At 49.3% G+C, this 14,306-nt stretch overlaps 1 protein-coding gene across 1 annotated transcript in view; it reads right to left on the bottom strand.

Annotated features, from left to right (window-relative positions):
* Positions 1-6,226: 6,226 nt before the first annotated feature.
* Positions 6,227-14,306, bottom strand: part of LOC128845284 (protein mono-ADP-ribosyltransferase PARP14-like) — a 34,983-nt gene continuing 26,903 nt past the window's right edge. The window contains exons 15-17 of the mRNA XM_054043743.1: positions 12,977-13,122; positions 10,076-10,250; positions 6,227-7,627 (exon numbers count right to left, since the gene is read on the bottom strand). Coding sequence (XP_053899718.1) covers positions 7,338-7,627; positions 10,076-10,250; positions 12,977-13,122 — 611 coding nt within the window. The 3' untranslated portion in view covers positions 6,227-7,337. The remainder of the gene's footprint in view (positions 7,628-10,075; positions 10,251-12,976; positions 13,123-14,306) is intronic.

Genomic DNA, 14,306 nt, shown 5'->3' with positions numbered 1-14,306 from the left:
TGAGGTGGGTAGTCCGGGCTGAGGTGGGCGGGGCCGGGCTGGGCTGAGGTGGGTAGTCCGGGCTGAGGTGGGCGGGGCCAGGCTGGGCTGAGGTGGGTAGTCCGGGCTGAGGTGGGCGGGGCTAGGCTGGGCTGAGGTGGGTAGTCCGGGCTGAGGTGGGCGGGGCTAGGCTGGGCTGAGGTGGGTAGTCCGGGCTGAGGTGGGCGGGGCTAGGCTGGGCTGAGGTGGGTAGTCCGGGCTGAGGTGGGCGGGGCTAGGCTGGGCTGAGGTGGGTAGTCCGGGCTGAGGTGGGCGGGGCTGGGCTGGGCTGAGGTGGGTAGTCCGGGCAGTGTTCGGCTGGGTAGTCCAGGTGAGGGTTGCGAAATGTCTAATTGCACAAACCCAAACACTCTGGCCCGCCCCTCCCCCGAGGCCCCGCCCTTCCCCAAGACCTCGCCCAGGCCCTGCCCCTTCTTCAAGGCCCTGCTCCAGCTCATTTCATCCCCCTCTCTCCATCGTTGGCTCTCTCCCCCTCTCTCTCTCTTTCACCCTTCACCAGATGGGCGTGAGGTTGGGGTCAGAGGACAGCAACATGTCTGTTGTAAAAAAATGTTGAGGTCCATGGGGGCGCTCACCTTGGGCAGCTCCCCGCAAGCAGTTCCCTGTCCCTGCTGTTCCTGGCGGAAGCGCGGCCAGGCAGCTCTGCAGGCATGCTGCCTCTGTCCCCCTTCCCCGAGCGCTGACTCCGTGGCTCCGAGCCCATTGGCCAGGAACCGCGGCCAATGGGAGCTGTGGGGGCAGTAGGGTGACCAGACAGCAAATGTGAAAAATCAGGACAGGGGGTGGGGGAAGGGGGTTATAGGAGCCTAGATAAGAAAAAGTCCCAAAAATCGGGACTATCCCTATAAAATCGGGACATCTGGTTACCCTGGGGGCAGCAACTGCGGACGGGGCAGATCCACCTGGCCGCGCCTCCACGTAGGAGCTAGAGAGGGGACATACTGCTGCTTCTGGGAACGCCGCCCGGAGCGTGCACCCCTGGCCCCCTCCCATCCCCCAACCCTCTGCCCCAGTCCTGATCCCCCTCCCACCCTCCAAACCCGTCGATCCTAGCCTGGAGCACCCTCCTGCACCCCAAACCTCTCATCCCCAGTCCCACCCCAGAACTTGCACCCCCAGCTGGAGCCCTCACCCCCCTCAACCCCTTCTCCATCCTGGAGTCCCCTCACGCACCCTGAATCCCTCATTTCTCGCCCCACCCAGAACCCACACCCCCAGCTCAGAGCCCATACCCCCTCCCAAACCCCAAACCCCTGCCTCAGCCTGGACCCCCCTTCCGCCACTGTCCATCACTAAGTCCAGTCATTTTGTCAAGTGTCCATCGCGCAACATGGTGGTGCTGACTCCTGGTTGGGGTGCAGGAGGAAGTGTGGGCTCTGGGATGGGGGTTGGGGCTGAGGGGTTCAGAGTGTGGGAGGGGGCTCCTGGCTGAGCCTGGGGCAGGGGGTTGGGGTTGGGATGTGGGAGAGCGTTTGGGGTTCAGGCTCTGGGAGGGAGTTTGGATGTGGGAAGGGCTCAGGGCTGGGGCAGAGGCTGGGGTGCAGAATGGGGTGCAGGTTTCGGAAAGGAGTTTGGGTGCAGGAAGGGGCTCAGGTCTGGGGTAGGGGATTGGAATGCAGGAACAGATTCGGGGTGCAGGCTCTGGGAGGGAGTTTGGGTGTGGGAGGGTGCTCAGGGCTGGGGCGAGGGGTTGGGGTGCGGGAGGGGTTTTGGGTGCGGGTTCTGGGAGGGGGTTTGGACTCCGGCTGGGCGGCTCCTGGAAGCAACCAGCATGTCCAGCTCCTAGGCTCAGGGACAGCCAGGCGGCTCTGTGAGCTGCCCCTGCCTAAACGCACCACCCCCGCAGCTCCCACTGGCCGTGGTTCCCGGCCAATGGGAGCTCCGGAGTTGGTGCTTGGGGCGGGAGCAGCACGCAGAGACCCCCTGGCCGCCCCTGCACCTAGGAGCTAGAGGGACGTGCCAGATGCCGCAGAACCAGAGTTGGTAGCCCCCCACTGCGCCACCCATCAGACTTTTAGGGGCCTAAAATCTCCCGGATTGGATTCAGTAGCCTCCGGGAGATCAAGACCCATTCTGGGAGACACCTGGCAAAATCCAGAAGAGTTGGCAACCCTAGTCAAGGCTGAGATGGGGTGTGCTGAGGTGGATAGTCCAGGCTGAGATGGGCTCGGCTGGACTAGGGTAGGCAGTGCTGGGCTGGGCTGAGATAGGGTAGTCTGGGCTGGACTAGGGTAGTCCAGGCTGAGATGGGCTGGGTAGTCTAGGCAGAGATGGGCTGGGCTGACCTCTTTTGAGCGATGCTGGGGAATGAGAAAAGCAGGAAAGGCTGTTGGGGATTATTTTGGCTAATAGGGTGGTTGGCAAGGCCCCTGGTAAGCGAGCTGGACATCTCCACCAGCAGTTCTGTGGTCCGTGAGGTGGTGGAAATCAGGCCTTTTGTGCATTGTCTGATATAGTTATCTCCTGCACAACCATGACCATCCCTTATTTTGACACTTGCTTTGCACACATGGCATGGTCATCAGTTAACTCTCCACCTATGCTTCAGAAGCACAGGCTTAGTTCACCTAAGTGAACTAAGAAGTAGGTTTACTAGTGCAGAAGGCAGAGGAAAGGTAAGCATGCAGGGTGAACAGATTTAAATCAACTGTTTAAATCATGATTTAAATCACCAGGCAGGACACCTTGATTTAAATAATCAATGTAAGGTTGATTCTCTTTGTTTGGTAAGCATTAAAACATGTTGATTTGCAACTAAATATAGCCTTTACACTAAATTTGTTAACCAAGAGGATTCATTACATCTATAAACATTTATTTAAGCCATTTTATAGCTTAACTTACATGTATTCCAGTTCTAGTGTAGGCCTTGCTGCAGGCCTAGGCGTAACTAACAGTGTGAACCAAAGGTTGTGAACCAGAATAGGCCTGGCCTAGGCAAAATAACAACATACTAGTTATTAGCTAACACCAAGTAAGCACATTCCTGACTTGAGAGGATGGTACAGGAACATCTAGAGGTCTCAAGTAACTGCATAAACACATTTCTAGGCGAAGGTACAGGAACACACTGACCCCAAGTAAGATAAAGATGGGGTGACAGAATAATGGATGGGGATGTTTCTTTCAAACTAGCAGGTACAAGGATAAGGGTGGTAACTAACCACGTCAGAAGTGTAATATGCAATTTGTTTCTATCAATGTATAAAAGGGGAAGTCATAGGAGGCGCACTTTTGTCCAGTCTAGGAGACAGCAGAGACTCCCGCTGCTGAGCTAGTCCATTGTCACAGGCGTACATGTGTTAGTGTACCCGTAGTGCCTGTAGGGCACTAGGACTGGGCTTCATCGACAATAAACCTGGCTGAGCACCTTTGCTACTGAACCAAGCCTGTGGTCTTTCTTATGAGTAACATCAATCTCTGCAGAATTAACATTCTGCACTGTCTGCTAGTGCAACACAGCTAACATGGGAGCACCAAGAACAGTAACAAAGATGCAGCAGCAACAACATTCTTCAGCACTTAACAACCGTTAGAAAATGGTGAATGATGCAATTCGTATTTACTAGATGATGATTAATTTTTTTACTTAAGATTTGTGTCAAGTTCTATTGCGGTGGAAATTCAACTCAATGCACAAAAACAGCATTTTATTTTTGTAAATTAAATAAATACCTTAAGTATGCTGGATTGGATACATAAAAAAGTTTATCAAAACATAGTTTTCATTTAAAGCTGACTGATTTATTAAACAAAGAAATTAGTATTCGTAGTGAATTGAACTGATTGTTTCTGGTCATCATGGCCCCAGGGCAGTGAAGCCTTCCCCAAAGTGGGGGAGTGAGAGCCCCCGGCCCCTCATTGGCTCCATCCCTGCCCCACCTCTTCCCCCAGAAGCCAAAGCGGGGTGGGGACCCTGGGACCCTTAGGTTTGCCAGGTGTCCAGTTTTCGACTGGAACACCCAGTTGAAGAGACCCTCGTAGCTCCAGTCAGCACAGCTGACCGGGGCGTTAAAAGTCCGGTCAGGGGTGCAGCAGGACTAAGACAGGTTCCCTGCCTGCCCTGGCTCCGTGTGGCTCCCAGAAGTGACTGCTATGTCCCTGCGGCCCCTAGGTGCAGGGGCAGCCAGGGAGGCTCCGCGTGCTGCCCCTGCCCTGAGCACCGGCTCCGTATGCCCTGAGCGCCAACTCCGCAGCTCCCATTGGTTGGGAACCACAGCCAATGGGAGGTGTCGGGGTGGCGCCTGCAGGCTGGTACAGTGAGCGGGGTCGCCTTGCTGCGGTTCCACCTAGGAGCAGTAGGGAGATGCCCGCCACTTCCGGGAGCCGCCTGAGATACGTGCCGCCTGGAGCGCGCACCCCCTCCCCCAGCCCTGAGCCCCCTCCTACACCCGACCCCCCTTCTGCACCCAAAGCCCCCAGCCCGGAGCCCCCTCCCGTACCCTGAACCCCTTATTTCTAGCCCACTCTCGAGCCCACACCCCCTCCTGGAACCCTCACCCCCTCCTGCACTCCAACCTTCTGCCCCAGCCCAGAGCTTCCTCCCACACTCCGAACCCCTTGGCCCAACCCCACAGCTCAGAGCCCCCTCCTGCACTCCAAAGCCCTCATCCCTGGCCCCACCCCAGAGCCCACACCTCCAGCCGGAGCCCTCACCCCCTCTCTCGCACCCAAACTCTCTGATTCAGCCCTCAGCCCCCTCCCACACTCCAAATCCTCATCCCCAGCCCACCACAGAGCCCGCACCCCCAGCCGGAGCCCCCACATCCCAACCTCATACCCCAGCCTGGTGAAAATGAGCGAGGGTGGGGGAGAGTGAGCGATGGAGGGAGGAGGATGGAGTGAGCGGGGGCAGGGCCTTGGGGAAGGGGTGGGGCAGTGACCGGGACAAGGGTATTTAGTTTTCTAAAATGAGGAAGTTGGCAACCCTAGGGTCCCTCCACCTGCCTGGGGTGGGGGGGGGCCCAAGAGCAGCCTCTGGCCTGTGTCCCTGCTCCCCGGACCCTTGCCCAGGGCAAGTGGGGAGTCCATGGCTCCCCACAGCTGCTTACATGGCTCTTACCCCAGCCCGACTCCAGCCAATGGAGGGGCCTTGGAGCAGCAGCTCAGCCATGTAAGAGCCTCCTGGGCAGCTGTGGGGGGCCATGAACCCTTCACCTGCCCTGGATGGGAGGTCCGGGGGCTGCTCTTGGGCCCCCCCACCCTGGGCAGGTGGAGCGTGTGTGGCTGCCCACAGCTGCCTGGGCTCCAGCTGCCGGCCTGGCCGGGGGTGGGGTCTCAGGAGGAAGAGGAGTGCCCCGCTTCCATTTCCATTAAGGGGTAACAGCCTAAGGGTCTGTGCACAAGAAATGTGCCAGAGAGGCCAAGGAAGGAAACGGTGGTGCAGCCTGTTGAGACACAGGGAAGCGTAAAACATCTGGGATCCAGGGGTTGGGATTCCCCCACAGCAATCTGGTGGGCAGCCAATACGGGTCTTTTCCTTGTTTGAAAAGTGCCAGGTACACATTGCTCTATAAACAATTAAAGATTATTTGACTGTGTTAGAAAAGAGGGAGACTCTGAACCAGATGGTCCCCTCATGCTGCTCCTTCTTACCATTGTGGGGTGGGATTGTTCTTGTGGCTCTGCTGCAATTAATTCATCACCTGAGTAAATCTCTGGTGTACCTGCAGTGGTTCTCTAGCAATCTTAAGGTGCAATGTGGTATTTTAACTGTTTCTCAAAGGACCAGTACAATAGGGCATCATCAAATCTCTAATGTAGTGCCATGGAAACATTTACCATGGTTGCTGGAAAGCATTATTCACTTTAATGGAGAGTTTCTGCAACAGAGCAGAAGGGTGTTAACACCAAGTGCCAAAGAAGAGAGCCTGTGGTTTAAACTGTCCTAATCTCTGCAAAGGTCAAACAGTCAATGGCCCAACATATCAGTCAATCCCTGCTCAGCAAAACATTTAAGCTTCTACTAAGTGAATCAATGAATTAGGGCCTACATGCATAGTGCAGTCAAATACACAAAATGAACAAACTGAATAAAGAATCCATTTTTTCTCTAAACTCTTTCAGTAATAGTGATCCTATGTATAACTTGTATCATAGCAGACAAAAATGTTGAGACAAAGTTCCATTTTAATTGATTGTGTCTCTAGTAGCTGTGAAACTAATGATGCTATAATACACCATTAACTACTCAGAATAATTAACAGCTTTATTGAAGACATCAGAAATATGATACTGTGGTATGAGTGGCAGCATAAGAAGTTAATATCACTGTCGTCATGAATGTAGCTAATTTTCAGAAGTACAAATATTCTAAAACTGGCTTTATGAAGCTTAGCAAAGTAGTTTATCAATAGATGGTTCTTCAATCGTTTTCTAGAATTCAATGATTTAACACATGCCCAGAGGTTACCATCTATACAAGGTTATAATTCTACAAAAAAAGGGCTTTTTATGCCTCAAGACTGTGCAGAAAGAATGCCAGCCCTCTCTATATGATGATTATCTTGAATATTCCAGAAGGATTGATTTTGTTTTGATTCTGCAGGATGCTGAATGAAGTGCAAAAGCATCAGCAGTCAGTAAGGCACCTGGGAAGAAAGGCATCTGGATAACACAAAAAAATGTGCAGAACACCCATATAGATGTGAGCCCTAGTATGTAGGAGATGAATAGGATGGTGCAAAGGTGATTTACTGAATGTAAATTATGTGCATTGTGGTTATGTTTTTAGGTTTTCCTTGAACCCTAAGATAACCAGAAGCAGTAGTTAGCTGAGAGTGATTAATATGTATACTTGGAAAAAATTGAGATCAAGGGCTCCCCCCCTTGTGGCATACGTCTGAGGGTTTGAAAGACCTCTCTTTCAGCTATTCAGTGCCTTATGATGTGTTCTGGGAACAGCGTCCTTACTGAGCACCAGCCTGCTACACTCAGTTTACTTTAGGTTGTGGGCAACAAAAAATTGCATCCAACAGCCCTTCCTGCTATGAGCCCTATCTACCTAGCCTGAATGCGCTATTCTCACAGCCCTCAGCGACACCAAAATTATGAGCACTGTTAAGGTGCATGCTAAAATCTACTTAACTCCGTCTCTTTTCTTAATATTATATATTTACATTTAGGCAATTGGATATATAAATGGTCATTCAAGTCAATAAACAAACATATAAAGAACTATAAGAAAGCCAGTACTTTTCTCATTCTTCAAATTTCTGATTACAAAATTATCCTTGCGATATTATTCACAAAATAAAGGCACCAAAAAAATCTCTTCCGCTGTTATTAAAAAATAAATCTTATCTTCTAAAAGTAATAAGGTATTCTGGATAAGCTTGAATGTCATTAAATATGACAAACATTGATGGACGACCCATGTTATCAGTCACACTATCATATAGGTCAGTAGGATCTGCAATGTTTTTTGCTGGTGGAGTGATTAATCCTCCTTTTCCAGTGCAATATATTCCAGTGAGAACTCGAGCAAGGTACATGTATTTTCTGCCATTCCCATCAGGTCTAGAGTATCCATCGTGAGCAGAATAACTGGCATCAACAGCAAAATAAGTTCCATTTCCAATTGCTGCACCTGTGATCAGAAAGACAAAATTTTGAAAACGTTCAAAGAAAACAAGACTTTCATTCTTATGAATCCCCTAAAATGCACAACCTTCTCTTCTACTATCAGTGAAAAAGGATCATTTGAAATTAAAATTAAGAGTTTGACAGCATCATTCCAACCTCACTTGGAATAGGGCCTTGTACCAAAATATCAATCATAAGTTTACTGAGATGACACTTATCACTGAGCTAATCATGCAGACTTACTTTGCCTTTTCTTATAATGAAGGAGGTTAAACTTTCTCCCTCTATTTGTCATTGTGCAGTTTTCTATCTAACACTTGGCAAACATTTAGAATTTTTTAATTATAATATTCTATAATTGTAATTATAGTATTCTAATTATACTTCACAGAGGGAGAGGAATCATGGTTCTTCATCTGGGACCTGTTTCTCTTTTCTGAAAGTGGGAGAAAGCTTCTAATACAAATAGTCAAAAATATATGCAGGGAATTGAATCCTATTGCTAAAGACTTCATCCTTCCTTGCCCCATCTGCTTTTTTGCTGTTCATCACATCTGTTCATTGTGTCATGTATAATACTATCCCTGATCCTGTAACGTATGTATTCTGAGTAATTCAACTTAGTTCAATGCTTAAAGCTAAGTACAGGCGCAAGTCTTTGCAGAACCAGGGCCTCAGATAGTCTCTGCGCCGAATACAATGTCTTTGGGTGCTACAAACCAAAACAACTGTATGACCAGTGCAGATCATCTCTGATTTATATTTAACGGAGTTGTCCATGACACTAGTTAAAGAGGAAGAATGTATATATTAAATGTAACTCTTGTGAAAAGTGCCGGATTGAATGGTGTCAATAGATAACAGCACAAGCAGCAGCGGAAGCTTTTCCCACACTGTTCAGCCAATTTGTCTCATATCTGATAAGGCGGCACCATTTTCTAGGCATAAAAGATAATTAGTTGTATCTCTATGTTCATTCACTTTGTGATATCTCATCTGAGAATGTCAACAAGGAAGCCAGGCAGTGACAGTTTTGATTAACAGTTTTTGTGAGCTAGGTAATACATTTCATAATATATATCAACTTTCAAAAAGGCCACCAAAGTTTTAAATGATTTTAGATTTGCGAAGTACGATGATCTCTCTGTGCTAGCCTGCAGCCTATACTGTGCACGGGCCAAGGGATTAACCACTTGACATTGATAAACTTCTCAGATCTTATTCACAATTTATAATTTTTAGACAATAAACCAGGTGCAGGAAAACTACAGCCCGGGGGCCACATCCGGCCCTTCAGATGTTTTAATTTGGCCCTTGAGTTTCCGTCAGGGAATGAGGTCCGTGGCTTACCCTGCTCCGCGTGTGCCGTGGCTCCACACGGCTCCCGGAAGCAGCGGCGTGTCCCCCCTCCAGCTACTACACATGGGGCAGCCACGGGGCTCTGCCTGCTGCCCCCCAAGCACTGCCCCCGCACCGCCCATTGGCCGGGAACCCTGGCCAATGGGAGCTGCAGGGGCGGTGCCTGCAAACAGGGCAGCGCGCAGAGCTGCCTGGCCACATTTCCATGTAGGAGCCGGGGACGACGACATGCCGCTGCTTCCGGGAGCTGCTTGAGGTAAGAGCCACCCGGAGGCTGCACCCCTGACCCCATCCTGTACCCCTACCCCCTGCCCTAGTCCTGATCCCCCTCCTGCCCTCTGAGCCCCTTGGTCCCAGCCCAGAGCACCCTCCTGCACCCTCAACCCCTCATCCCCAGCCCCACCCTAGAGCCTAAACCCCCAGCTGGAGCCATCACTCCTACCCTGCACCCCAACACCCTGCCCCAGTCCGGAGCAACCTCCCACACCCTGAACTCCTCATTTCTGGCCCCACCCCAGCACCACAACCCCCAATTTTGTGAGCATTCATGGCCCGCCATACAATTTCCATACCCAGATGTGGACCTCCAGCCAAAAAGTTTGCCCACCCCTCCAATAAACAGTACAAATAAACTGAAAATAAAAGCCTGCAAATTAACCAATAATGAAACCATGTTATCTGGCTAGACTTATAAACCCTCTAAAACATAAGAAAACCCTTTGGCTTAAGGAATGAGCTGTCTGTCTGATAAGAATAAACAGCTGTATAATTAAGATATCAGCACAGGTATATCGGAACTCATTAGCTAGACATTTCAATAACTACTGAATGCAATAGCGCACTTCAGAACCTGGACGAATGGTGACATATGAACAATTCTCATATGCTCAAGGCACACACAGAAGGGTCTAATAGGACATCTAATACCTCTTTCCCTCCATACAGAATTATTCCCTATATTTACTAATTCTTTATCTCTTTCTCTGACCTCATTCCTCACCGTGCGCTGTGCATATGACACCATTATCTCACACCATGTCTTATTCATCCATTCCCTGTTTAGGAAATTAACTTGCTTTGAATAATAATTTACCATTAATTCCAGCAAAACCACGATTAAACCCATTGTAATTAATTGTGCTCAATGAGGAACTAGGTGTTCCGTGGAATAGGAGAGTCTCATTAATTGTGTTGCCATTCTTTTTGTCCAGCGACTGTTTTTTGATTTGGTAGGTCTGCCACAGGTAAGGATTTTGTACCCTTTCAATCTGCAAAGTTAGAAAATAAAACACATTATTGTTAATGCCCAATATCTAAGATGACAGCAAAGCATTCAAAAATAACAAATATAAATTAATTGGTTTTCAGATCACTCTGCCCCTGTGGTGTCTATTTAGAGTTGGGACACTGGAAATCCAAACATTACGGAATGTGAACCAATAAATAATCAGAATATGATAGCCTACAAAAAGTCTTTAGTTTGACCATTTCCTTTTAATCACTTGAGCTTTGCCTAACTTGCAAAGTATGTGGGGCAAACACTGGCATGTTCTCAGCAAAGTGATGAAGTTTTTAGAGGTATGCTGTTGTATTCTGCTATTGTCCTATCACCAGCAGCAAAAGGGGCTTTTGAGTAAGATGCACTCTGAACAGCTGAACTCTTTGCTGATAATTCTCCCATGAAAGGAGAGAATTGTAGAGATACCATTATGCTTTTACAAGAACAAGGTTCTTTTCTAGATCCCAACTTGGGGGTTACAATCTACATTCAGGCAAAACTTACTGAAGTCAGTGGCCCGTATCCTGAAACCAGCACATAGGTTGAAGGGGATCTCCCTATGGGACTCACAGGGAAGGAATCTGTCCCCCAAGCTGTGGATTAACAAGGAAATTGCTCTATGACTGCTACTGTAGCCTCATGGCTGCAGAAGTGTGTGTGGCCAAGCAGTCTCCACCTGCAGAAGGATCTGTGTAGAGTAGGTGCCATTCTCCTGGACCCAATGTTCCCCTTGCCTGCCTCCCACCATGTACAATGGGCTGTTGGGAGCTCCGTTTTCTACAGGTCAGAGTCCCACAATGCAGAGGTATGTGCACATCTCCTGCACAGGGTTCCTTAATCCGGATTCCTTTCAGCAATGAAAATGCACTGTAGATGAAGAAGCAGGATTTGGCCCAATGAGAGGTCTGCATTTCCATGTAGGAGCCGGGGACTTCAAGAGTCAAGCATTTATTTGGTGGAGATTAATCTGATTGTTTCTTAGAAACGGTTTACTATAACATTCACAGCAGACAGATTTTCATTTGATTTCCAACGGTGTGTGTGTGTGAGCCTATATTTCATATATAAATTACCTTCAATATCTCATCTCCTAATTTGGGGATACTGAACACAGACTGCTTGAATGCCAAATCACCCTAGGACTGTCGTCGTCCCCCCATACCCATAATGGAATCTGTCCGCGCCCCCCCTGGAGCCACTGTTGGGGGCTGGGAGTGGGGCCGGGGCTGAAACCATGGTCGGGAGCCAGGGCTGGTGTCAGGAGCTGGGTCCAGGGTCAGGGGCCGGTGTCGAGGGCCATGGAGCAGTGTAGTGGGGCGGATGCCCCACTCCCAGAGAGTATGGGCTGCGGCAGGCCAGTGGGCCTGCACAGACGCACCGCCAATGAGGGCTTACTGGCAGCCAATCAGGGCCAGGCTCAGCCCTATAAGAAGGTTGCCCAGGAAGGGAGCAGTCAGTCTGTCCCAGGCCTTTGAGAGGGGAAGGTCTATCTCCAAGCTGGGAGACTAGCACCTGAGACAGCGCAGTGCTGGGCAGGCTCAGGGGAGCATAAGGTAACTCCAGCCCAGTGTCTGCCAGGCTGCAGGCCCTGAGGGGAAGGGTCTAGCGGGGGCGAGGGGCCGAAGGGGAAACGGCCCAGACTGAGGGAGAGAAGGAGGGCAGGATGGCTGCCACTAGAGGGTCCCTGGGTTGGGACCCAGAGTAGTGGGCGGGCCTGGGTCCTCCCATTCCCCCCCTTGCAGTACACCCAGCCATTGTCCGTAGGGAGCGGCCATCATAGACCCACCAGATCCCTGACAAGAAGGGATTAGACTCAAAGGATGTGGTTGGACATGGTGGCTGGAATGTAGGACTGCTGATCACCCAATCCCTGGAAGGGGGTGTGGATGGACTAAGGGGCACTGCTGGAGGGCAGTGGTCCTGAAGAGGACACCGCGAGTTGGTGAGCAATGTGGGCTCAGAAGCCAACTGAGTGCAAGACAACGGGCAGGATACCACTGAGAGGGGACACTCCACTGGACTGAGCTAATTCCCAGAGTAACCAGTAGGAGGCACCACGGTGGTGAGTCCCAACCTTGTTACAAGCAGGAGCCATGGTTGGGAGCCAAGGCCATGGCCAGGAGTGGAGCCAGCGGTGGAGCTGCAGCTGAGGCCATGGCCAGGAGCAGAGCCACAGTCGGAAGCCGGGGTCGTGACTAGGAGCAAAGCCGCAGTTGGGATTGGGGGCTGGGGCCACTGTGAGGAGCAGAGCCATGGCTGGGGCCCGGATCGGAACCCAGGGCCAAGAGTGGAGCCAGGCAGGGTCCGGATTCACAGCTGTGGCTGGAAGCTGGGCTGGGAGCCGGAAGCCAAGGCTGGGGTCAGAGCTGGGAGCAGAGCTGGGGGCAGAGCAGGGCTGGGTGATGCTCCCTCCCTGCCCCCTTGGGGCTGGCCCAGGCCCCACCACACCTTCCAAAATGTTCCTGCACGCCCCCTAGGGGCCCCACAGTTTGGGGATCACTGATCTAAGAGGTGACAGCCACTGTCATATGCTATTCAAATGGAAAATTTCCCTAGATTTGCAATAAAGTTTTGGATTTTGTCAACGACCTCAGTGTGTAGTGTTGGGGAAATACAGAATTGGAAGGGGTGACTACAAATAAATACTTAATACAAAATAAAAGATGAAAGTTTGTTTTTTAAACAAAAAACTTCACTCTCATCATGTTACCTCACCTTCTCTATTTTGAATGTGGAGCAGGTTTTTAGAAACTTCTTCTGAACATCTTGATATTCTTGCTGTGTTGTATTTATCATAACCACTTTGACACGTTCTTGTTTCATATCGCACCACTCTTTAGGGAATGCTACTAACTGTTTACCTGCAAAGTAAACATTTTGTTAATACAGCTAGAACTGACTCTGCTTATACGGGCTTGTGCCTTATTAAAAACTGAAAAGAGCACCTATTATCCATTCTTTTCTTCCGCCAATTCTTTGGCAAGCCTATTCTCTGCCATGAATACTCCATGGCGTCTGTAGCACAGATTAGATTTTCTATTTTGCTACCAATCTGAGCTCTCACTTACTGAACAAAAACAATTAACTGAAATAAAGTTTAGAAATGTTGGGAAATTTTACTCATTACTTCTGGATCACTCAACATTTTGGGCCTTGGGGTACAAACTGTGGTCAATGGGACAACTCGCATGACTAAGGACAATTCATGTGAGTAAAGAGTGGCAAGACTGGAACGTTTATCCTTTTTATATGGAATGGTATTTGCTTCTGGCTTATAAAGTTTTTGTTATATTGGTAAAACACATGATTTATTAGCAAAGTGATTAAGCTGAGAAAGAATATGGCTACAGCTAATTCACTCCTCTGTCAGTAAACTCTTCTGTTTTTGAGGTCCTGATCCAGCAAAGCACATAAACATGTACTTTTGCTGTGTCGGGGGTCTGAATACTCTTCTACTGGCATTACTGTAAAAGGTTTTGGAAAACATAATCCATAATGAAATATGGAAAAGAACAGACACATTTACAATTTAATATATTCTGGGCAGGTGGAGAGCAGTGGATGCTGGCTGGCCACCCATGTTATTAGGCATAGATTTGCGTGTTTTATTTTATTTCACTTGGTAATTAATTTTGTTCTGTCTGTTACTACTTGGAACCACTTAAATCCTACTTTCTGTATTTAATAAAATCACTTTTTACTTATTAATTCAGCCAGAGTACATATTAATACTTGGGGGGGGCAAACAGCTATGCATATCTCTCTATCAGTGTTATAGAGGGCGAACAATTTATGGCTTTACCCTGTATAAGCTTTATACAGGGCAAAACGGATTTATTTGGGTTTAGACCCCATTGGGAGTTGGGCATCTGAGTGTTAAAGACAAGTACACTTCTGTGAGCTGTTTTCAGTTAAGTCTGCAGCTTTTGGGCACTTAATTCAGACCCTCGGTCTGTGTTGGAGCAGACAGGTGTGTCTGGCTCAGCAAGACAGGGTGCTGGATTCCCAAGCTGGCAGAGGGAAAGCAGGGGCAGAAGTAATCTTG

This window comes from Malaclemys terrapin, chromosome 11, assembly GCF_027887155.1.
Source record: "Malaclemys terrapin pileata isolate rMalTer1 chromosome 11, rMalTer1.hap1, whole genome shotgun sequence".
In the NCBI taxonomy this organism is placed as follows: Eukaryota; Metazoa; Chordata; order Testudines; family Emydidae; genus Malaclemys; species Malaclemys terrapin.
This window is presented reverse-complemented; position numbering and strand designations above follow the sequence as displayed.